Source organism: Pezoporus occidentalis, unplaced genomic scaffold, assembly GCF_034315485.1.
Source record: "Pezoporus occidentalis ecotype Australia unplaced genomic scaffold, CSIRO_AGI_Poc_V1 ctg32, whole genome shotgun sequence".
Classification (NCBI taxonomy): Eukaryota; Metazoa; Chordata; class Aves; order Psittaciformes; family Psittacidae; genus Pezoporus; species Pezoporus occidentalis.
Window position 1 is genome coordinate 695247 of NW_026915158.1, and position 22830 is coordinate 718076.

A 22830-nucleotide genomic window follows, 5' to 3' on the forward strand; every position below is an offset into this window, starting at 1 on the left:
CTAGAGACCTCTTGGAGTTCATTCCAGTGTGTATTATCTATGATTGCATACTGTAAAGCCTGATGCTCCAAAACCAAATATAATCGTACTGTTCTGGCAAGTCCTATTTAATATGGCTTAAATTATTTGTGTGTGCAATTGTTTGCTAATGTATGGTGCCAAAACAGAAAATCAAAACATTAATTAATATAATCTTAAATACATCTACAGTCTTGATAGAACTTGTTTTTTTTTTTAAATAGGTTAACATTGTTTTCTGTTGTGTATCTTTCTTCTAGATTTTCTGGTTATAAGTTCTGGTTAATTCTCCTCTTCAGCCTTTTAAATCCTACAAAGCTATTAAGTATAGTTCCAAGGATTATAATATTAAACTGAGTGCATCTGCAATGAAGAATGCACTGTAGGTTTAAATAGCTCTGGGTACTCCAAGTAGCAAATTAGCTTCAATCACATGTTTGACATATGATACATAGTGAAAATTGGTAATAGTCCTGGTTTAGGTATGTCATCTTATTTCTTCAGTTCATTTGGTGCCCTTTGAGGGCAATACATCAATATGAAATTTATGGCACTAGTATTGAAAAAGTTACTATGTACCAGAGTCTTACTCACTTGCTCTTTAGAAGTCTGGCTTCTGAATACAGTAACACAGAAATTTGTACTGAAAGAATCAGTAAATGAGGAGAGGGATGAGGTGAGAATTTTTTACCTTTAAAGAGCTGTTTCAAATAATTTAGAAAGGGCAGTTGAGTGGTGTTAAGTGTGAGCATTTTAATAAACACGTCTTTCTTTGAAGTGTAGATTTGAAAGTAGTTTTCCTGGAGTCTGTGCGAGCGGTTTTGAACCTGTTCTTTTTTCAAGGCACAGACCTAAAGGCCTCATGGTGGTAACTTGGTGATACAGTGCTTTATGCAAATGTTTTACAGTGATTTCTCTATGCATATCTGTATCTATAACTTAGTAGAGGCCTAAAGTCATCCCAAACTGGGATTTCTCCCTTCATACACTCATAATAATGATCTTTGTAAGTTACTGTGCACTGAAAACTTTCAGTATTGATCAATACCAAATATTTTTGCCCTTGGCCATAATTACCCACCTAAAATTTACATTAATGAATGAAAATTTTCCCAGAGATCTGAAAGACCAGGAATTGATTGTCCTTCAAAGTAAGTGAAAATCATATTTCATCTCTTTGCCAGCTACCTTCAGTAGACTTGGAGTCAGCCCCGAGTAAATGAGATACTTGGACATTTGTTCTTCAGTAAAAGATTTGTGCTAAAAACAGTAGAATTTGAATCAACGGGAGAATTTCTGTATAAATCATCTTTTTCCATCTTTTACTGTTTAATTACATTTATAGTTAGAGAGTGAACGGTTAGAACAGGTGTCCAAAGTGGTGCTAATGAAAGACACCATTGATTCTCTGGAAACTGAGACCAAAAGATTGGCAAGAAAAGCACTGGACTCTGAAGCTGAGCTGAGTCGACGGGAAGCTGAATATGTTTCACTTAAGTAAGTCAGTGTATTTAATTGCATTAGTTTGTTGATTAACGTCAGCCTATGTTCATTTGTTTTCATAACTGTTGTATAGCTCAAAGGCAAAGGAATTTATGATAGTAGTTCTTATGAGCCATCCTTCTTTTTAGAATAAAATTGGTTTCCTAGTTGCTTATTTATATGTAAATGTTCTCAGCTTGTTGATATTACGATATGCTGAAAACCATCTTCAGGGAAAAAGTAAAATTCACACCAAGAGTTAGGAGCTTTCTATTAGAAGCTGCAGAGATTGATGTTTTTTGGTAAATTATGACTTTTTTTCTCTAATTTTTTATTATTTTTTATGAAAGCAAACACATAAAATAATGAGTGTCATGTATAGTTAGTTTCAAACATTCTTTTCTTATTCTTGGAGCTTTTTCATGAGAGGAAATAAAACTGAAGCCTTGTATAAAGTTCATAGCCTGCAGCTCAACTGGAGTTCCTAACCATGTTCAGAAGCATGTAGCTGGGACTAAGTTGAAGCTGTTAGGGATTAAAGCACAAGTCAGTGATAAATCAAAGTGAGATCTTGAACAAGTGCAAGATAAAAAAGGATAATTTACTGACTGGAAGGAAAGATCAATCACGTATGAAGTTTGTGCAGAGAGATATGGGGGACTAGATCACAGACTGAACTAGGCCACAGAGTGAACAGACTGCAAGAGAAGATACTGTGACTTTTTCCTCTTGTATTTCCAGAAATACAATTTAGTTAGGCAAACACTCTCTTAAACCTATGTGTCCTTAAAAGTGACTGGTGTAGTCAACACCAGTTGGGTGTTGTAGGATTTTTATTTATTTTTTTTTGCTGGATTTTAATTGGTGGTAATACTGGGTGCTAGAATCATTAATATTGCTACATGATTTAAACAGATGACTTGGGTATAACTTGAAATAGGTCAGACCTTCCAATGTATGTCCCAAGTGAGGGTTTTTGTTTTCATAATTTTTGAGAAGTTCTCAACACTTGTTGTAAATAATACTTTGTACTTTTCTGTGATTCTTTATAAGAATATTCAGACTGTAATATGCAGAAATTAAGGTTAACATTAATAAAATATCCCAAGTAGTCTAAAACATACAGAAAAATGTTGCTTTTTCTTAACCTTTACAAGTTTATTGACATTTCAGAATGGAAAAAAATATTAATATGTAAATGTCTGAATTCTCCTGTTTAATGCTTCTGCTTTTCCAGTTTATCAAATGAAAAGACAGAACAGAGTCTTTCAGAGGCTCAGCAAAGCCTTGTTAAGAAAAAATATGAACTGCAAGTTGCTCAAGGGAAAATTACACTTCTGGATGAAAAAATTGGTGAGCACAAATAAATACATTTTTGCCAGTTTTAACATTCCAAATGCAAAACATTAGTTTTCTTTTATTATTGGAAGAATTTTGCATTTTAAAATTATGTAACCAAGCTCTTGCAAGTAAGCTTCAGTGACAATGCATTTTGTCAGTGAAAGATGCATGTTGGTATATGGGCATATCATTTTGATTTATGATCCACTAAGGAGGTGGTAGCACCTCTCAGCACCATAAGATAATGATAATGGAATCCAGAAAACATCCTTTTTAGTATATATCTGATATTGTATGTTGCATGTTTTTTATATTATGGGAGTAAAGGAGGTGGATACATGAATTATCGTTCCTGTAGTGCCAGGGAATATGTTCTTACTTCCGAAATAACAATGGTATTGTGTTAGAAGTCTTTTATTATTTTCTGTACGTGTAGTTGACATTATTTTTCTGAAATGCAGTGCTGAATTTGTGAAAGGAAAGCAAAGCTAAGCTATAGCTAATTACAGCTAATGTTAGAGCTGACTGATGCTATTAAATATCGTGGGTTTTGTTAATTACAAATTTCAAACTCAAGTTATTTGAATTTAAATATTTTGTTTGGGATGAACATTCCACTCAAAGTGAACTTATTTGTGTTTTTTTTTAGTGTTTTGGTTAAGGTGTTTAAGCCAGTCCTGAGAAGGCTAGAGGCAAGGATGTTTTGTCCACATTATTTTGTTTTAAAAGTCCTATACTTCTATCCCGATAGTGGTTCAGTAACGTAGGGACTTAGTGTTGGTTAGGCATGTCAGTCTATGTCTTATTGCATGCATCTGAGTTTGGGTGTATTTTAAGCCCCAAAAAGAATTAAAACATCAGTTCATTAAAGCTGAATAGAGACTTTTTAGATTTCGTCACCTGAGGTCTCACATAATCTGTCTGAAGCATGTTCTAATCTAGATTCATTAGCATTTTTCATTACTGTGAGGCAAGTCCAGGCAAAGAATCTTGAAATTAATGGAGTCTGTATTGTGCAGTTATCCTGTGACTACAGGAGTAACAGTGGAAGATGCTGAAGGAGTGGAACTACAGTGTAGGTGTGGGGAGAGAATGTACTGAGAAAAGAAAGTGAGGAGGTTTCAACTGCAGTATAAGTAAGGAGAGGATATGGAGATTAAAATTTGGATAGGGCCACATAATCATAGAATCATAGAATAGTTAGGGTTGGAAAGGACCTTAAGATCATCTAGTTCCAAACCCCCTGCCATGGGCAGGGACACCTCACACTAAACCATCACACCCAAGGCTTTGTCCAACCTGGCCTTGAACACTGCCAGGGATGGAGCATTCACAACCTCCCTGGGCAACCCATTCCAGTGCCTCACCACCCTAACAGGAAAGAATGTCCTCCTTATATCCAATCTGTTTAAGTTTTAACCCGTTACCCCTTGTCCTATCACTACAGTCTCTAATGAAGAGTCCATCCCCAGCATCCCTATAGACCCCCTTCAGATACTGGAAGGCTGCTATGAGGTCTCCACGCAGCCTTCTCTTCTCCAGGCTGAACAGCCCCAACTTCCTCAGCCTGTCTTCATACGGGAGGTGCTCCAGTCCCCTGATCATCCTCGTGGCCCTTCTCTGGACTTGTTCCAACAGTTCCATGTCCTTTTTATGTTGAGGACACCAGAACTGCACACAATACTCCAGGTGAGGTCTCACGAGAGCAGAGTAGAGGGGCAGGATCACCTCCTTTGACCTGCTGGTCACACTCCTTTTGATGCAGCCCAGGATACGGTTGGCTTTCTGGGCTGCGAGCACACACTGCCTGCTCATGTTCATTTTCTCATCAAGCACCACCCCCAAGTCCTTCTCCGCAGGGCTGCTCTGAATCTCTTCTCTGCCCAACCTGTAGCTGTGCCTGGGATTGCTCTGACCCAGCTGTAGGACCTTGCACTTGGCATGGTCAAACTTCATGAGGTTGGCATCAGCCCACCTCACAAGCGTGTCGAGGTCCCTCTGGATGGCATTCCTTCCCTCCAGTGTATCAGCTGAACCACACAGCTTGATGTCATCAGCAAACTTGCTGAGGGCACAATCCCACTGTCCATGTCAGCGACAAAGATGTTGAACAGGACTGGTCCCAACACCGATCCCTGAGGGACACCACTCGTTACTGGTCTCCAGGTGGACATTGAGCCATTGACCACAACTCTTTGTGTGCGGCCATCCAGCCAGTTCTTCATCCACCGAGTGGTCCATCCATCAAGTTGATGTCTCTCCAATTTAGAGACAAGGATGCCATGTGGGACAGTGTCGAACGCTTTGCACAAGTCCAGGTAGATGACATCAACTGCTCTACCCCTGTCCATCAGTTCTGTAGCCCCATCACAGAAGGCCACCAAATTGGTCAGGCAGGATTTCCCCTTAGTGAAGCCATGCTGGCTGTCACCAAGCACCTTGTTGGTTTTCATGTGCCTTAGCATGCCTTCCAGGAGAATCTGCGCCAAGCTTTTGCCAGGCATTTCTAGTGAAATAGGTAGGTGAAGCGAAGTTAAAGAGCCAGGAGACAAGTGAAGAATAGGGATATTGGCTTGTCCTGGACTGAACCCAGGACAGAGGTAGACAGGAATTTGCAGCAAGGAAGGTTGGTTGCCACAAGAGACTGTAAGTATGAAACAGCGAGACTGGAAGTTAGTAAATTGAAAAACAGAGTGTAGATGTGGCACCAGGGAAAGCTGGGGCAATGCGGGAAGTCAGAGACTGCAAATTAATGAAGTGAGGGGAAGGAGTGAAGAAGGATCAGAGACATCCAGTAAGGAGAGCTAATATGAAGTGTGTAGAGAGACTGGAAAGATTTTCGCAGTTGGATGACTAATTCAGAGATTTTGGGTAGGACCTGGAGCTATGAACACAAAGTGTGATTAGAACTTGTGGGTAGAATACACACAGACTATGTAGGACTTGAACAATACAAAATATTTAGAACTTGAACAATAATGCTGAAAGCAGGAGAAAGATTGGAAGAAAAAGGAGCTTGAGATGGAAAACATGGTTTTAGGAGTCTTGTATTAGTAGGGAAGGAGTTTAGGATGAGAAACCTTAAGGCTTAGGGCTGTCCAAAATGAAGACAAAGCATGAGCAGCTAATAATATCTTCTTGGATAGGTAGAATTGGAAAATATGGTTCTAAGATGGAAAGAAATTGTGTGTGTCTACTAGAGAACATTCTCCCATTTTGGACTCTGGAATGGAACTAGGGATTTCCAGTCCTGTGTCACCTTCTTTTGTCAGCAAATTAATGTGTACAGCAGTATAGTCCCCCCATGGTTGTCTTCTATGTGACACGTAATAGGAATCCAAATTATGCTTTTTGTTTTTCACACATGTAACTTATTTCCAAGACAAACACTAAGAAGTTTGGAGTGTGAGTCTTACGGTTGTCTGTACTACTTAATAAATAAACCCAAATTTGGGTGTTTGGTTGTTTGTTTTTAACTTATGGTACTGTTTTTAATTACGCTATCATGTGGTATTTTTCTATAGGAGCCTTTGCACCAACTTTTGCAGAATTTTGTAGGGAGTAAATCAGTGTTGTCTAGTGAAGCAAGCTTGTCTGTCAGATCTTCTCCTTAGCTGAGAATACAGTGAATAAAACAGGTAATTGCAGAAAGAGAAAGCACATACTGTTTAAACTGTTAAATACTACAATGCAGTATTTAATGATATTGCTGTCTATACATTAGAATTTTGGGGTGATGCACATTCAGCTTTTCAGAATTGCTCACTAACTATGTATATGACCTATTTTCGGAGTGCCTGATTTGATACTTTGGTTATTCATTTTCAGGAATGCTGAGCACTCACAGCTGTGACAGCAGTCCATAGTTGTGGTTTTTTGAAATGTAATACTTTTTATCCTTAAAGTGTTGGTCACAGTTTGGGCATCCAAAATAGTCATAGTGCTTTCAATTGATCTTAGAGCCTGCATTGCTTTTCTGTAAAATGGTGATAACACACCTGTCCTGGGTTCAGCAGATGCAGTCATTTTTCTCCTTAGTAGCTGGTGCTGTGATGTGGTTTTGACTCTCAGCCTGAAAACAATGCTGATAACACCGATGTTCTTAGTTGTTGCTCAGTAATGTTTACTCTGACCAAGGACTTTCTGAGTCTCATGCTCTACCAGGGAGGAGGGGAAGCCGGGAGGAAGCAGAGACGGGACACCTGACCCAAACTAGCCAAAGAGATATTCCATACCACAGCATGTCATGTCCAGTAAAGAATGGCAGACTGCCACATGCAGCACCTCACTTGGATGTGTCTGTAGTCTTGGAAGCTTGACTACCCTACGTTCTCCTACAACTGGACTTTGAGCTTGTTTGGCGATGAGGATGGGATACGAACCCACACAGGCAAAGCACAATGGATTAGCAGTCCATCGCCTTCACCACTCAGCCACCTCGTCCCAGTATATAAACTGGGGCAGTTACCCGGAAGGGCTAGATCACTGCTCGGGTCGGGCTGGGTATCGGTTGGTGGGTGGTGGGCAGTTGTATTCTCTTCCCTTGTTATTTCCCTTATCATTATTACTATTGGCGGTAGCAGCAGTGATTTGTGTTATACCTTAGTTACTGGACTGTTCTTATCTCAACCCATGGGAGTTACATTCTTTTGATTCTCCTCCCTATCCCTCCAGGAGCGGGGGAAGGAAAGGGGTAATGAGCGAGCAGCTGTTTGGTTCTGGGTTGGTGGCTGTGCTGAAACCATGACAACACCCTTGCTTAGAATCACAGAATAGTTGAGGTTGGGAAGGCACTTCTGAAGGTCACCTTGTCTAACCTCCCTTTACAAGCAGGGCCACCTACAGCCAGTTGCTCCTGTCCAGATGACTTTTGAATATCTCCAAGGAAGGAGACTCCATAACCTCCCTGGGCAACCTGTTCCAGTGCTTGGTCAACCTCAGAGATAAAAATAAAGTGTTTCCTAATATTCAGAGGGAACCTCCTGTGTTCCAGTTTGTGCCCATTGCTTATGCAATGAGTCACTGAGCTGAAAAGAGCCTAGCTCTGCTCTGTTTGCACTCTCCTGTCAGGTATTTATGTATAAGACCTCCCTCCTAAGCCTTCTCCAGGCTAACCACTTCCAGCTGTCTCAGGTTTTCCTCATAAGCAAGATGCTCCAGTCCCTCGTTCATCTTTATGGTCCTTTGCTGGACTCTCTCCAGTATGTCCATGTTGTACTGGGGAGACCAGAGCTGGAACCATCACTCCAGATGTATCTCATAGAGCTGAGTACAGATACTACCTTGACCAACTGGTAATACTTTCCCTAATGGAGCCCAGGATACTATTCATCTTATTTGCACCCAGGGCACATTGGTGGCTCATGTTCAATTTGGTGTCCACCAGGACTCCCAGGTTTCCTGCCAAGCTGCTGTCCAGCTGGGTGGCCCCCAGTGTGTAGTGGTGCCTGGGGTTGTTTCCTCCCCAGGTGCAGGATTTTGCACTTCCCTTTTTGAACTTTGATATTCCTGTCAGCCTGTTTCTCCAGCATGTCAAGGTCCCTCTGGATGGCAGTATGACCCTTCAGTGTATCAGCCACTCATCACAATTTTCTGTCATCAGCAAAATTCCTGATGGTACTCTCTGTCCCATCATCGAGATCATCAATGAAGATGTAAAACAGGACTGGACCCAGCATTAACACCTGGGGCATACCACTAGTGACCACCTGCCAACTAGACTTTGTGCCACTGATAACCAACCTCTGGGCCTGGCTGTTCAGATAGTTTTGAATCCACCTCACTGTCTCCTCATACAGCCCATATGTCAACAGCTCATCTCTGAGTATCTTATGGGAGTGTCAGAAGTCCTACTGAACTCAAGGTAGACAACATCCACTGCCCTCCCTTCATCTGCTAGGCCAGTCATTTCATCACAGAAATTTGTCAATTGATCTCTTCTGCTGGGTGAAGCCATGCTGACTACTACTGATGATTTTCTTGTCTTTAATGTGCCTGGAAGTGGTTTCCAGGATTAGCTGCTCCATCAGAATTTTCTTTAGAGCTAGGTTTGAACACTGTCTTCTTAGCAGGTTCCAGAGCCATACATCCAAAAATACAAGGTGGAAATTTGAGTGCATTTCATCTTGTGTTTTGAAACACGAAAAGCTTCTGTGGAAAAAATAGAATGTGAATATATGCTATGATGTACCTGAAAGGCTGAGCTACAGATCATTTTACTTCTGATGTTTTATCTCCTGGAAGCGGTTAACAAGTATCATTCAATGAGCCTGATTACACTGATATTTAAAAAGTAATTTGCAGCCTGCATGATTTTTATGAGATGTAAGGTTCACGGTAAGAAGGGTTTCAGTAGTTCTCCTCTGTGAATGCAATGCATGTAGATCAAATAAGGATTGATTCTCTAACCATTTAAAGGTAAATGTAGTGTGTAACACCTTATTAGCTGAATGAAGACAGGGAGAGACATCTTTTGGAATTGATTTTGTAATGAGTAGATTGCTTTTTTCATTATTATCTTTCCAATTTTAAGTGGTGTTAAAACTTATAATTGCATTACTCTCACTTTTACATGAAGTTTGTATGAATAAAAATATTATTTAAGAAAAAAGTAGCTAATATCAGGATATCAATCTCTCTTACTTCATCAGTCTGTATGCTGTAGTCTGCATATTGCTTCTGTCTTATAGTAATTCTGTTTAAGCCTTTATTAATATCCAAGAAAGTTATTTTTAATGACCTAAAAATTTGCTGTTTAGATAGATGATTTTTTTTTTGAGCCAAGTAATTTAATATCAGTTGGATTACTTGCGCATTTTTAAAAGGTACATGCTTCAGTGTTTTCTTGAAGGGGAGATATTGCCATGGTCTTTTATACTTTAGAAGTGTACCAAAAGAATTTTTATTTCGAATGGGTTGAATTAATACAAACGAGATCTTTCTGATTGTTTCCAGGTAACTTTTCAAGACAAAGTCTTGTACAACAAGAAGAGATCTGTGCTTTGAAAGGAACAGTTGCGCAACTCACTAAAGAGAAGGCATCTTTGCAAGGCTGTGTGGAAGAAGGAAGAAAAAAGATTGCTACTTTTGAGGAAAGCCTGGCAACTAAAGTATGTTCTAACATGTAAACAGTCACAAAAAGTAAATGGGTAAAGGATCTGTTGAGTCATCACACTTATATTGTCATCTACAACAGTGCTCAGTGCTGACCTAGTTCTGCTCCAGTTTCAAGACAACAATAAAACTTACACTGACTTCAACAGCAGTAGGTTTGAGCAGTGTTGGTCATCTCATATTTGGTGTTTTGTATGGTTTATGCTTATCAAGAGAAGAGACTTCAATTCCTTTTTTCTGAAGTGGAGAAGAGTAAATTAGCCAATAAATATTTTATCATAAAATTTAGCCTAAATTCATCTTTGGGGTCCACTGATGTTAAATATGCGGGGTGCTAGATAATATTGCCTTTGTTGTCACTGAAGAAGCACCTGAATTACATTCCCTTCACCTTAAGGTATATTGCACAGTGTGATTTCAAACTATGTAATGAAGCTGGTAAGTTCTTAGTTCTGAAACATTATTTTTCACTTCAGCTAAAGTCACCTGGATATTGATTTAGGATAAAATAAAGAAGGTAATTATTAACAATTATTAACTGTTTCAACTGTTAACTCAAGAATTTGCGCTGATAAAGTCAGAAAAGATATAGCAGGACAGGCTAAAATCATATTTCCATAAGCACTGACTTCGTATTTTTAGAGCTGTAAATTGTGAAATGGTGTCCATTTTAGAGAAGAGATGGCTGTCTCACCTCCCCTGTGTCTTCAGTGGAAGACATTTCCTTAGCCTGTCTATGTTTCTTTTAATATCTGTATCCAAAGGCAAGGGAGTAAGTAATAAACTTTGTGATGGAATTCTTGTTTTATCATTTGCAAACTACCAGAGTTTGGTAGTTTATTCATTGTAGAAAAGTTGTGATAACACATCTAATAGGCAGAAGGCATTATTTAGTTTTGGGAGTGTGAGCCAAGTGCTACCTTTACAATCACAAAGGATTAAAAAAATTAATTAAGACCATTATACTCTGCAGAAGATAATATTTGTTCCTTTATTTGCCACACTAGATGATTGGAATTTTCAGCTCTAAACAATACATGATGAAACTTAGAGAACCACAGTCCATTTTGCACTAGTTAAATTAATCAGCTAGCTGAATAAAAGGAAATAGAAATAATATTATTTTATATTTTTTTCCATTTTATACTGAGGAGTGGGAAACGTTTTATTTTAATTTTGTATTTCTTTTCAAGGAGAAAATAATTGCAGATTTCAAGATTCTGATTTCTGAGTTGGAGCGTTCCATAAAGTAAGGATGAACTGTAAGACCATTATCAAATTTTGAATAACTTATTAGCTCAAAAACTGAATCATAGGATGTGCTAATGTATAAATATTTTTTACTTATTAAAAATTAAAGTGTTACAGCTTTGTTGCATGATTTGCAAACTTAACCAATGGAAGAGCTATCATTTGTATTAGGTTGGGCAGTATTGTCATACCTGAAGGATTTTTTTATTTGCTGTATAGAAAATCTTCTGAAGCACTTTGTATCTGTGAGAAAGATATTACGACTTTGGATCAACAGCTACAAGAAACCACCAAAGAACTTGCGCAGGCTAACAAGAACAGAGACTCATTAGCTCAGGAGAATGACAGGTTACAAGAGCATCTTTCTAGTATTAAGCAAGAAAATCAGGTATATTTGTACAGAGAACCCTTGACTAAAAAGGAAAATGGTGCATTTTTAAAGTACTGCATAGAATTGCTGGCCCCTCATCAGAAATAAATCTGCAAACTAGTTTTTAAGCTCATTTATCAAACTCTGATTTCCCCCTTATTGATCAGCTCACTTGTATAATGAGGACCAGCTATTCTTACGGGATGGTTTGGATGTTTATCTGAGGAACAGCTAATTAATGCTTTTTTTGGTCTTCAGGTAAAACCAATGTGGCAGTTATGACTATTACTTATAAGGAAAAGTACTATAAAGAAGGAAGAGAGTATTTCTCATACTGCACTGTCAGTGGCCTAGATTATTTAAAAGCTTTTGAATTTGACTTGCTAATAATTGAACACAGTATACATTCTAATAAGATTCAAAACTTTGGCAATAATATTGTATTTAAGTTCCTTTAAAGTGGCTTTTGTATAAAAGATGCTGGAAATATTTGGTTGTATTACATTATCTACTGTGGTACTTATCTGAGTGCAGTTCCTAATGAAAGCAGTTAAAATACTTAAACTGAAGTGCCACCTCATGCACACACAATACTTACGCATCAGTGTGTTTTCCAATCAGCTAGAATTTAAGCTTAAATACTTGTACAAAGTTCATCACTATGTAATGCTCTGTTTTTTTCTTTTTTTTCTTCAACTTCTTGCCTTTATTTAGTCTTTCTGATACTCGGTCTTTCTTCTCTGCACTTATTCTACTGCTTAGGATGTCTGGGAAGATACTTCATGCTCCTCTGGCTTTCTGTTCTTTTAGAAGCACCAACCAGTTTTGAAGGAGCAAATTAATTTCACCTGATGTTAGGTATATAAAAATTTTAAGTTATTAAGGCTCCCCTTTAAGTGAAGGAAAGTCCTCCAGAAGGAGATTCGCCCCATCCCATCAGTTTTTAAAGTGATTCATTTTACCTGTCTCCCTTCATTAGAGAGGAAGCATAGCTAACACAGATCAGGTGCCTAATTCTGCACTGCAAATATTAGGTAAGACAACTCTCATTCTAAATAACTATTCTCTCAAACATACTAATAATTTCTCTTTGGCGCCTCTTTGAGTATCCTAGAAAAGTCAAGGTTCATAGTAGCCTTCGCCACTAAAGGTACTCCAGGGAATCACTATTCTTTACTTTCTGTCAGAATCACAGTTGATACTGATGAGGTTGGCTGCTACAAAACACAGCCTCCTGTTGCTTTTACCTAGTTTTGAAAGCTTTGTGGTTTTCTTTGTAATGCCTGGGTGCTTTTAGAAGCAGTTAGAAACAAAAAAGTCTTAGCCTCACAGGATCAATTACTTTTTAATAGGCTTGTCTCTATAATATGTATTTGTTCCTCAAGGTGCTTCCATTAATTTAGGGGACACTTGAAGTATTTAAAGCAGCATTCTTGTTTCTTCACTTGGGCTTACTGGAAAAGTTCAGAGACTTCCAGAGTACCTTTCTCAAAAACTGACAGCTTTTTTTTTTTGCAGCAGGAATAGGGGTTTCTCCATAGCCTTTTCCACACACAACCCCTCCACACCTTCTCCCAGTTCATGCAGTTGAGTGTTCTAGTAATTTTGTAAGGAAGAAAAAGTTTCTGAACAGAGCAGTTCAAGACAGCCTTTCTGCAGTTTTTTTCCTCTTTCTGTTCTCATTCTCAAGCAATAGTTGTGAGAAATTCTGTCCCTTCTCCTCATACTTGTGCCTTTATTTCTCCCAATTAGGAGATAACCACTTAATTAGGTAATTCATTTTTTTTTTTAGCTGTCTTCTGCTTTTTCAGATGTGGGCTTTTGAGAAAAAGTAACATGTAAAAGAGAGGGAGCTGAGTCTGAGCCCTGCTCCTTAAATGGGACAAGCTCTTTTGTTATGACCATCTAGCTCCTACATAAACCATCTGTATTTTCCTTTTTGACTGCTACATTCATTTATTGGCATTTTTCTTCTTCTTAAAAAGATTTAGCATTATTTGTAAATCAAAGAAACAAAATATTTTTGACAAATGGAAATTTTGTTTATAGAAATACACATGGTTTAGTTTTTATGTAGCCTTTAAATAATGAGTTAATAAAGCCATAGGCATTAGATATGCACTAATGCTTTTCTTTTTTTAAAGGTACAAACATTATACATTATGAAACAAATCTTTCTTCATAGGTACTGTATAAAAAACTAGCAAAGTACCAAAATGAGCTTGATGATATGAAGTTGAAAGCGCGGGATTTAAACACAGATATTGTCAGGCTGAAGGATGTACTGAAGTCTAAAGTGAGTATATGGATTAAACCTCTTAATAAAAGCTGTTATTTTAACTAAAAATAAAAATTTAACAATAACTCCTTGGAAGAATTTGCTTCCTAGCCAAAACTTATTTGCATTCTACTAATATGGATTTATTAAATACATTTTCTTAGCTGTTTTTGCAGCATGCAAGTAATGCAGTATATTTAATCATGGTTTTATATACATACACACACACATATATATGCATGTGTGTGTTTATTAAAGTTAAAAATGCAGGTAGTGAATAATGCAGAGACTTGGAACTCTTTTTGTCTTTATTACCAAATGGGATTAATTTAAAAAGATATTTCTGCAATATATTTGTATACATCATATTTGTAATGTTAATCTAGTCATTTTTAACAGATGTCTTTTGAGCATTAAAATGGGGCCATCTTGAACAAAACACTGGTTCCTGAGAAGTCTCTTAATGTTTCGGCTAAATGGCAAAGTTTTCAGTGGAAAGAGAACATACAGTATCATGTCATACCTGTAGATCTATACATATCCCTATTTTGTGAAGCTTACTGTAAATTATTAAACAAACAAGCTTTATGTAATAGGAGAGAGAGAACTGTGAGCTTTTGGAGAATTACCACAAAGCCCGTGAAGAAGGACAAAGTTGGGAAGCAAAATGCCATCAAGCAGAAGCAGATTGTAGCTCTGTTAGACTGGTACTGATCAGTGCAGAGTCTGAGAACTGCAGGTTGAAAGAGAAAGTGGATTCCCTTGAAAGAGTGATGGAGCAAGTAAGTTGAAATTGTTCTTTCCATAGTTCATAGATCATAGTGAATTGATCTGGTAGTATTTTAAGCCTGCAACTGTTTAATAATGCCACTTCTCATATTTAGAGATATTTGCAACAATAAGCTGTAGTGTTTGAGTTTATTTAATGGCATGACTAGAACTCCACTAGTCACACTTGGAAAAAAAATCTTAAAAAATAGTTGCATATTTCAAGGAAATAAATATTCATTATAAATTATAAAATTCTCTCATGTGTGGAATGACAGAAGGTATAATGTTGCACACAACTCCACAGCATACCTGAAACATACCTAGTGCTTTACCACCTTTACATTTCTGTCGCTGCTTTTCTTGCTTCTACATTTTCAACCTTCTTTTCACTGCTTTAGATGTCCCAAAGAGCCTCTTCCCACCTGAAAATCTGCAGAACTCGGAGAGAAATGTACAGCATGGCTTTAGAAATACATTAAAAACATACAAGCTATCATCTGGTTTTCAGTTGTTACAGTTTTTGTTGCAGATCATCTCTGCTTCCTAAATATCATGTAGGCTAGGAGGGCTAGCCATGCACATTGGCTACTCATATGGGACTAAACTGCTGCTGTTCAGAAAGTGAATAACAACGTAACAGTAGCAAAACAACACAGGAAGATTGTGTGGCAGATTGATATTTAAAAAAAATATAATAAAACTGGTACATGGTCTTAGTTTGTACAGTGAGCCTCGAATAGAGATTTCATAGAATCATAGAATGGTTTGGGTTGGAAGGGACCTTAAATATCATCTAGATCATCTTGAAAGATATCTCGGATTTTACATTTAGTCGCTAAGCAAGCAGAATAGCTGAAGTAGTTCATTAGCAAACAAATTTGACATGAACTTTAAAATACTTGACTATTTTAGGAAGTATCAATATCTCTTTAATAAATTTCCTTAATTTTCCCTGAAAATCAATTTTGGTTGAGCTTGTTTTTTACAAAACCTACAAAATTCGTGTCTGATAGGCAATTTTTAAAAACTCAGCTTGGATAGACTCTGAAAAATTGTTCACAGATACTCAGATTACTTAGATATTTCCAGTATGATTCTATCACTGTCCCATCCATCCTCTGTTCCAGCTGAGTTCCTTGTTCTTTACAGACTTCTAGCATTCTTTTTTAACCTTTATGCCTTTTCCAAACACCACAGGTAAAGCTGCTAATTTTTTCATACCTTTCAATCAGCAGAGTTTTATCAGCTATGTATGACCTTCAGATAGGGCTTTTATTTTACAGAATATTCCAATGCAGAAGTCTGCAGTACTAGATTGCAGCATATATATATATATTAAAAAATGGAAACTAAACCTGATGCTGAATAATATTGTTCTTTCAGTGTTTCTTATACTGTTTATTTTCCTATAACTTATGCTGTCTACAGTTTTCAGTATTCTTTTGTTCTAAAATACAAAAGCAGAATATCAAAACTGTTTATCGGCAAAAGAACTAGATTTTTGATTGACAGAAAGTTGAATCTTTCAGACTGAAGAAGCCTTTTAGTTCAGTACACAAAAACTTTGAGTTTTGCTTTGGAAATTGAAAAATATTCTCTCTGCTCCCCTTGGCCTATGACCTGAGTTCTCTCATATCTTCTTTGTTGGAACACACAAATGGTTCACACACAAAATGCAGATATTGGTTTGTTATACCAGGTGTCATTTCCTGCACTTTGCCTCAGCAAAATGTAAAACTTCTTTAATGACTGTCTACAGAATCCATTGATCCATATATTTCATACCATTTCGTCATTAGTATCAAATGCATTTATATCCAGATATATGCATTATGTGAATTTATAAATCTGACACAGGATTTTGACTAAGGGCAAATATAACACTAATTATCCATCTTAGAGTGAGGGCAAATTTTGGTCACTGATTCCAGACTTCCTCTTTTCCTTTTTTTTTTTTTTTTTAAAGGTTATTCTAATATCCAGTGATCTTAACTAACACATCTAAAACTTTTAAATCTTTGTTTAGCTGCAGAGCAAGTGTGAGTCATCCTATTCTGAAATAGAGCTGCTGAGAAAACAACTGGGAAATGAAAGAGCAGCTATGAAAAACCTGGAATCTTTGCTTGTGTCCAGTCGTGAGAAAGAGCTTCAGTCACAGATAGCAAAGCAAGAAAAAGACTCTACAATTCAGTTGCTCAAGGAACAGCTTTCTGCAGCAGAAGATACACTGTGAGTAAATGACCAGGAGAATATTGCAGAGTTCTTTTTTCATTCTTCCCAATTGTATAGGCAAACAGGTACGGGTTTATATCTAACTGCATTTTCAAATGGCCAGTGTATGTTGGTTACCTTAAAAGCAGAAAATACCAAAACCTTCTGATTCCTCAGCTATACCCTAACAGACTTTTCTGTGTAGTGTTATATTTCACTCAAAAAATGTTCTTGATCTCATTTGGATGGTACAGTTGCCCTTTTAATTTTGGATAATCGTATTTCTTAACATACCTGGAGGATTATGGTTACTATCTAATTAAAATGTATGGGCTTTACAGTGCTGTGCAGAGTCAAGATTTTACTCAGCTCAGAAACAGAGCAGCTCAGCTAGAGTTGGAACTGGATATGACCAAAAGACAGCTGGAGACTGAGCGCACTGAAAGGCAAGTGTATGTTTTGTATTGTGTTTCCTGCAGCTAATTGGGTGAAAAGCAATACAGTATTAAGACTAATTAGTAGGATAAACAGCAAAGTTCGGCTTTGCTTTGCCGTACATCTTCTGTGTGTTCAGAGGCTATTCACGTCACTAAGTTTAGTCTGTTCAGCTGTCTAAATTAGCTGTCTAGGTTCCTTTTCTAGCCAACAGAATGAGACACTGAGATAAACTGCCCTCTGGAACTGATAGATTTACCATGGGATGGATTGCTTTCCTGAACATGCTCATCTGTCTTCACTCACTGATACTGATGCCTGTTGATCTGTAGTGAAAGTCTAGGAGACTAGTTGGCTATAAATGTGATTTATTGTCTACTAGTTTGACAATATGAATGGCAACCTTTGGCTACACTTGTACTAGTAAACTAATCCAGGTCAGAGCATTGACTTGAGGGGTACACACAATGTACACTTGTCCATACAGTTTAATTGATAGTACACTGTAATGGTTTGGGACAGTAGAAGCCAGCATTCTACCACGTACTACTTGAAGCACAGAAAGTGTTTGGGATGGTTCCCAAATGGCAGTATGGCCAAAGTAATGTGGGCTGGTCAGTTTGGGTTTTCTTGCTGCTGTTGTTGTGGGGTTGTTTGGGGGTTACTTTTGTTGTTGTTTGGTTGGTTTTTTGTGGGTTTTGGTTGGTTGGTTTGTTGTTTTGTGGGGTGTTTTTTTATGGGAAGAGGATATCATAGAATCATAGAATCATAGAATAGTTAGGGTTGGAAAGGACCTTAAGATCATCTAGTTCCAACCCCCCCGCCATGGGCAGGGACACCTTACGCTAAGCCATGTCACCCAAGGCTCTGTCCAACCTGACCTTGAACACCGCCAGGGATGGAGCATTCACAACCTCCCTGGGCAACCCATTCCAGTGCCTCACCACCCTCAGAATAAAGAACTTCTTCCTTATATCCAGTATAAACTTCCCCTGTTTAAGTTTTAACGCGTTACCCCTTGTCCTGTCACTACAGTCCCTAATGAAACTCTCCAGCATCCTGTTTAAGTTTTAAGGCGCGTTACTGAGGTCTCCACGCAGCCTTCTCTTCTCCAGGCTGAACAGCCCCAACTTCCTCAGCCTGTCTTCATACGGGAGGTGCTCCAGTCCCCTGATCATCCTCATGGCCCTTCTCTGGACTTTTTCCAACAGTTCCATGTCCTTTTTATGTTGAGGACACCAGAACTGCACACAATACCTCAGGTGAGGTCCCAGGAGAGCAGAGTAGAGGGGCAGGATCACCTCCTTTGACCTGCTGGTCACACTCCTTTTGGTGCAGCCCAGGATACGGTTGGCTTTCTGGGCTGCAAGCACACACTGAAGCCAGCTCATGTTCATTTTCTCATCGACCAACACCCCCAAGTCCTTCTCTGCAGGGCTGCTCTGAATCTCTTTTCTGCCCAACCTGTAGCTGTGCCTGGGATTGCCCTGACCCAGGCATAGGACAATTACCTGAATTGTTTTGGAAAGAACAAATCTAGGCTCCATTATGCAGTCTGTAAGTCAATTGTAAAAACAGTATGCAGAAATCTTAGATAGCAAAGACTGAAAAGTTCTTGTATAAAAATCTGACATTAGATTGAGCTGTTTTTGAAAGGCTAGAGCTTTTTCTTTTTTTTTTTCTCGTGTGTCTTTTTCATAAAATCAAAACAGTGTCCCTTCAATATCCTGCAAAGGTTACAAGGTTTCTATTTCTTTTCTGTTTTTCCTTGGAAAGTCATGCTTTACAAGAGCAGGTATCTATCTCTCATGCTCACAAGGAAAGGTATTAAAGCATCAAGGTGGCTTCTTACAGCCAATCTATTTTTCTGGTACTGGCAAGTGAAAACCAGAAAATTAGCCAGAGAGGATAAAAACCTATCATTAAAGTCAGTATCATGATAGTATGTAATGGGAGCAGCAGATGTGAGTACTGACTTTTTTTTTTGTTATTGTTAACGAAGTGGGTAGATGATATCCTTGTTCTAACACTGATTTAGCTAGCTGTGTTAATTTACTGCCTTGGTGCAGAATGAAGTAATACTTCAGATTAGGAGGTGGAAGTGCCAACACTGTCAGGCCTTGAATGAACACCAGCACAGTGGTACCAGGAGGTTTAATCCATCTGTCTGAGTTTTTCTTTACCAGTTAGGAAAAGCACCTCCCCATTCCTCCCATCTTCCTGACTGCAGAAGCAGTTTAGGCTCACATGGGGACAGCAGATTTGATTTATTGCCCTGTTCTGATTGTGGTGACCAAGCACAGTGACTCTCAGTCAGTTTTCCAAAGTAGTATCAGATCCCACATACTTCCTCCTTGTATACCCAGATGCAGGAGTTATGGATTGATATAATACCCAAGCCCCACTCCTTGCAGTCAAAATGACTGGACTACCATTTTACAACTTTCCCACTGGGCAGTCCAGCGTCTCTTAAATATCCACCAGTTTCACAGCACTTCAGGTAGAAACCAGTCTACTGGCCTTGCCAACTCAAACAGCACAGGAATACTGCAATCAACACTGTTAATATCATTGCCGATTTTAGTGATTGTCCTTATTTTGCAGACTAGTGAATAATGTTAAAATTAGGCTTTTCCTCCCTGGAGATTTTTACAGTTTTTAAGAGTTTAACCTGCAGCAACCATGGCTAGCTTCTCTCTTTTAGGGAAAACAGAGACAATGAGTATGTAGAATAAAATCTGTCTAAGGGAGTAATACAGAGTCTGTCTTCTAGAGAAGTGTATGATGAACATCACGACGCCTTCTAAAATAAAATTAAAAAGCTGAAAATCTTAAATAGTAAAAATAATCATGTTAATGACTGTGAGATCATTTTAATGATTTTTGGAAAGTGCTTAGTCTCACCTTAAAATAATGTTTATTTAGGGAGCGTGTTGTAAAGGAGCTTCAACGTCGGAATCGTACAATCTCATATCAGTTAAGCTCTACATTAAGAACATCATCACCTGAACATTGCCATCAGCCGTTGCCTGATTGGTCTCCAGACTGGTCCCTGGAAGAGTAAGTGGTTTAACAACATTTAAGTTCCAAACATTGAGAGGGGAAAAATAAATAAATAAAAAAAATAAAGGGGTGAACTCTGCTATTTCTTGTTGAAATAATGACTGAATTTCATTGCTTCAAGTAAAATTATAAGAAGATTCAGTACCACAGTATTTTGATGATACTCCTTTTATTTTATTTAGCTGTATCAAATAGCAACTACTTACACTGCAATGCTGTAGTCATAAATTCTTCAAACAGTAATAAAAGAATGCTACAGAAAATCTCTACTTAATTTGCCAGTGCAGGTGTAGAAGTATTTTCATCTTTCCTACATAAAAGCTCTTAACTACCCAGCCTTTCTTCTTTTAGTAGTTTTCCACATAGTTTTTACTCTCTATATATGCATGTTTTACAAGAAACTTAATGCATTCTAAAAGTCTTCAAATACTTGTAACCCTGAGGAGACACAAGCCCATCCTTCCTTTTAAGAATCAGTGAAATGGAGCCTCCACAGTATGCAGGTACTCCCTGTCAAGCTTAGTTTCGTATTTGGTAGTTGCATGCTTGTTGCATCACACATTTTTGGTAGATTGATGGCAGCCTGCATTAAAAAAAATGCCAGTTGAGGGGGAAAAATTCGCAATTTATGACTTCCTGGAAAAAAATTGTGCTTTTGAGAGGGTTATGTACTTCCAATATGAATTTTGTTAATACTTTGTAAACTGAGAGTATTACCTTTGGCACTTGGTTCATCTTCATTATCAAAGGCTTCTCTAAGTACATAGATCCTAAGAATATGAGACAAGTTTCCTCAGTCAGTGAGCTGATTCTGGTGCCCTTAGGAGAACACAGCTGTGCAAGACAGTGATTTTGTAGCTATTGCCAGGCCTTGATAGTATAGGGAGTCTTCATTCCTCCAATAGGATTGTGTCTGGGGGATTTTGTTTTTTCAGTTTTCCTCATGGCTGACCTTATGTGACATTATCTGCTTTTGCACATTCCTAGTGAACAGTTTTAAGTAAGGAATGAAATATGTGAGCCAGATACAAATACTTTGTTTGCTTAAAATCTTTAGCTGGTTTAAGCTAAATCTGTCTCAAATCAATGTAGCTTTTGAGTGCAAATAAACTCAATTTTTTTCTGCCTAATTATTTTCCATTTTTGAATGCTGAAGGTACTAATATAATTCATTACTTTTTTCCTCATTCAGCTTTGTTATACGTTTTTGGCTCAGAGGGAAAGACTATGGTTGTTCCAGAGTTACTTATACTAAATGGTTTGGGATTGTTTTAATGTAAAAATATCCCAAACAACTGTGTAATAAAACCTGAAACTTTGACAGTCTATGCTATGTTTTAAAAGCTTAACTGGAAAGAATCAGGTTTGTGTGGTGTAGTAATACAGTGATGAATAATATAACGTGTTTGATAAGGTTCTCCTCAGATAAAGCAGAGGTCTAAATCTAACCCCATTTTCAAGAAGGGGAAAATGGATGACCCAGGGAATTACAGACCAGTCAGTCTCACCTCTGTGCCTGGCAAAATCTTGGAGCAGATTCTCCTGGATGGCATGCTAAGGCACATGAAAATCAACAAGGTGCTTGGTGACAGCCAGCATGGCTTCACTAAGGGGAAATCCTGCCTGACCAATTTGGTGGCCTTCTATGATGGGGCTACAGAACTGATGGACAGGGGTAGAGCAGTTGATGTCATCTACCTGGACTTGTGTAAAGCGTTCGACACTGTCCCACATGGCATCCTTGTCTCTAAATTGGAGAGACATCAATTTGATGGATGGACCACTCGGTGGATGAAGAACTGGCTGGATGGCCGCACACAAAGAGTTGTGGTCAATGGCTCAGTGTCTGGCTGGAGACCAGTAACGAGTGGTGTCCCTCAGGGATCGGTGTTGGGACCGGTCTTGTTTAACATCTTTGTCGGTGACATGGACAGTGGGATTGAGTGCGCCCTCAGCAAGTTTGCCGATGACACCAAGCTGTGTGGTTCGGTTGATACCCTGGAGGGAAGGAATGCCATCCAGAGGGACCTCGACACGCTTGTGAGGTGGGCTGATGCCAACCTCATGAAGTTTGACCATGCCAAGTGCAAGGTCCTACACCTGGGTCAGAGCAATCCCAGGCACAGCTACAGGTTGGGCAGAGATTCAGAGCAGCCCTGCGGAGAAGGACTTGGGGGTGGTGCTTGATGAGAAAATGAACATGAGCAGGCAGCGTGCGCTTGCAGCCCAGAAAGCCAACCATATCCTGGGCTGCATCAAAAGGAGTGTGACCAGCAGGTCAAAGGAGGTGATCCTGCCCCTCTACTCTGCTCTCGTGAGACCTCACCTGGAGTATTGTGTGCAGTTCTGGTGTCCTCAACATACAAAGGACATGGAACTGTTGGAACAAGTCCAGAGAAGGGCCATGAGGAAGATTAGGGGACTGGAGCACCTCCTGTGTGAAGACAGGCTGAGGAAGTTGGGGCTGTTCAGCCTGGAGAAGAGAAGGCTGCATGGA

General features: G+C 38.6%; 1 protein-coding gene and 1 non-coding gene across 3 annotated transcripts in view; one reads left to right on the forward strand and one right to left on the reverse strand.

The window, feature by feature from the left end:
• TSGA10 (testis specific 10) overlaps positions 1–22830 on the forward strand; it is a 34311-nt gene that overhangs the window by 7150 nt on the left and 4331 nt on the right. For both annotated transcript variants that reach the window (XM_062628547.1, XM_062628548.1), the window contains 10 exons: positions 1364–1515; positions 2738–2853; positions 9796–9950; positions 11148–11203; positions 11425–11593; positions 13761–13871; positions 14450–14635; positions 16651–16853; positions 17177–17285; positions 20200–20330. In XM_062628547.1, coding sequence (XP_062484531.1) covers positions 1364–1515; positions 2738–2853; positions 9796–9950; positions 11148–11203; positions 11425–11593; positions 13761–13871; positions 14450–14635; positions 16651–16853; positions 17177–17285; positions 20200–20330 — 1388 coding nt within the window. The remainder of the gene's footprint in view (positions 1–1363; positions 1516–2737; positions 2854–9795; positions 9951–11147; positions 11204–11424; positions 11594–13760; positions 13872–14449; positions 14636–16650; positions 16854–17176; positions 17286–20199; positions 20331–22830) is intronic.
• On the reverse strand, positions 7203–7284 carry TRNAS-GCU (transfer RNA serine (anticodon GCU)). The gene has a single exon. It is a non-coding gene; the product is annotated as a tRNA-Ser (tRNA).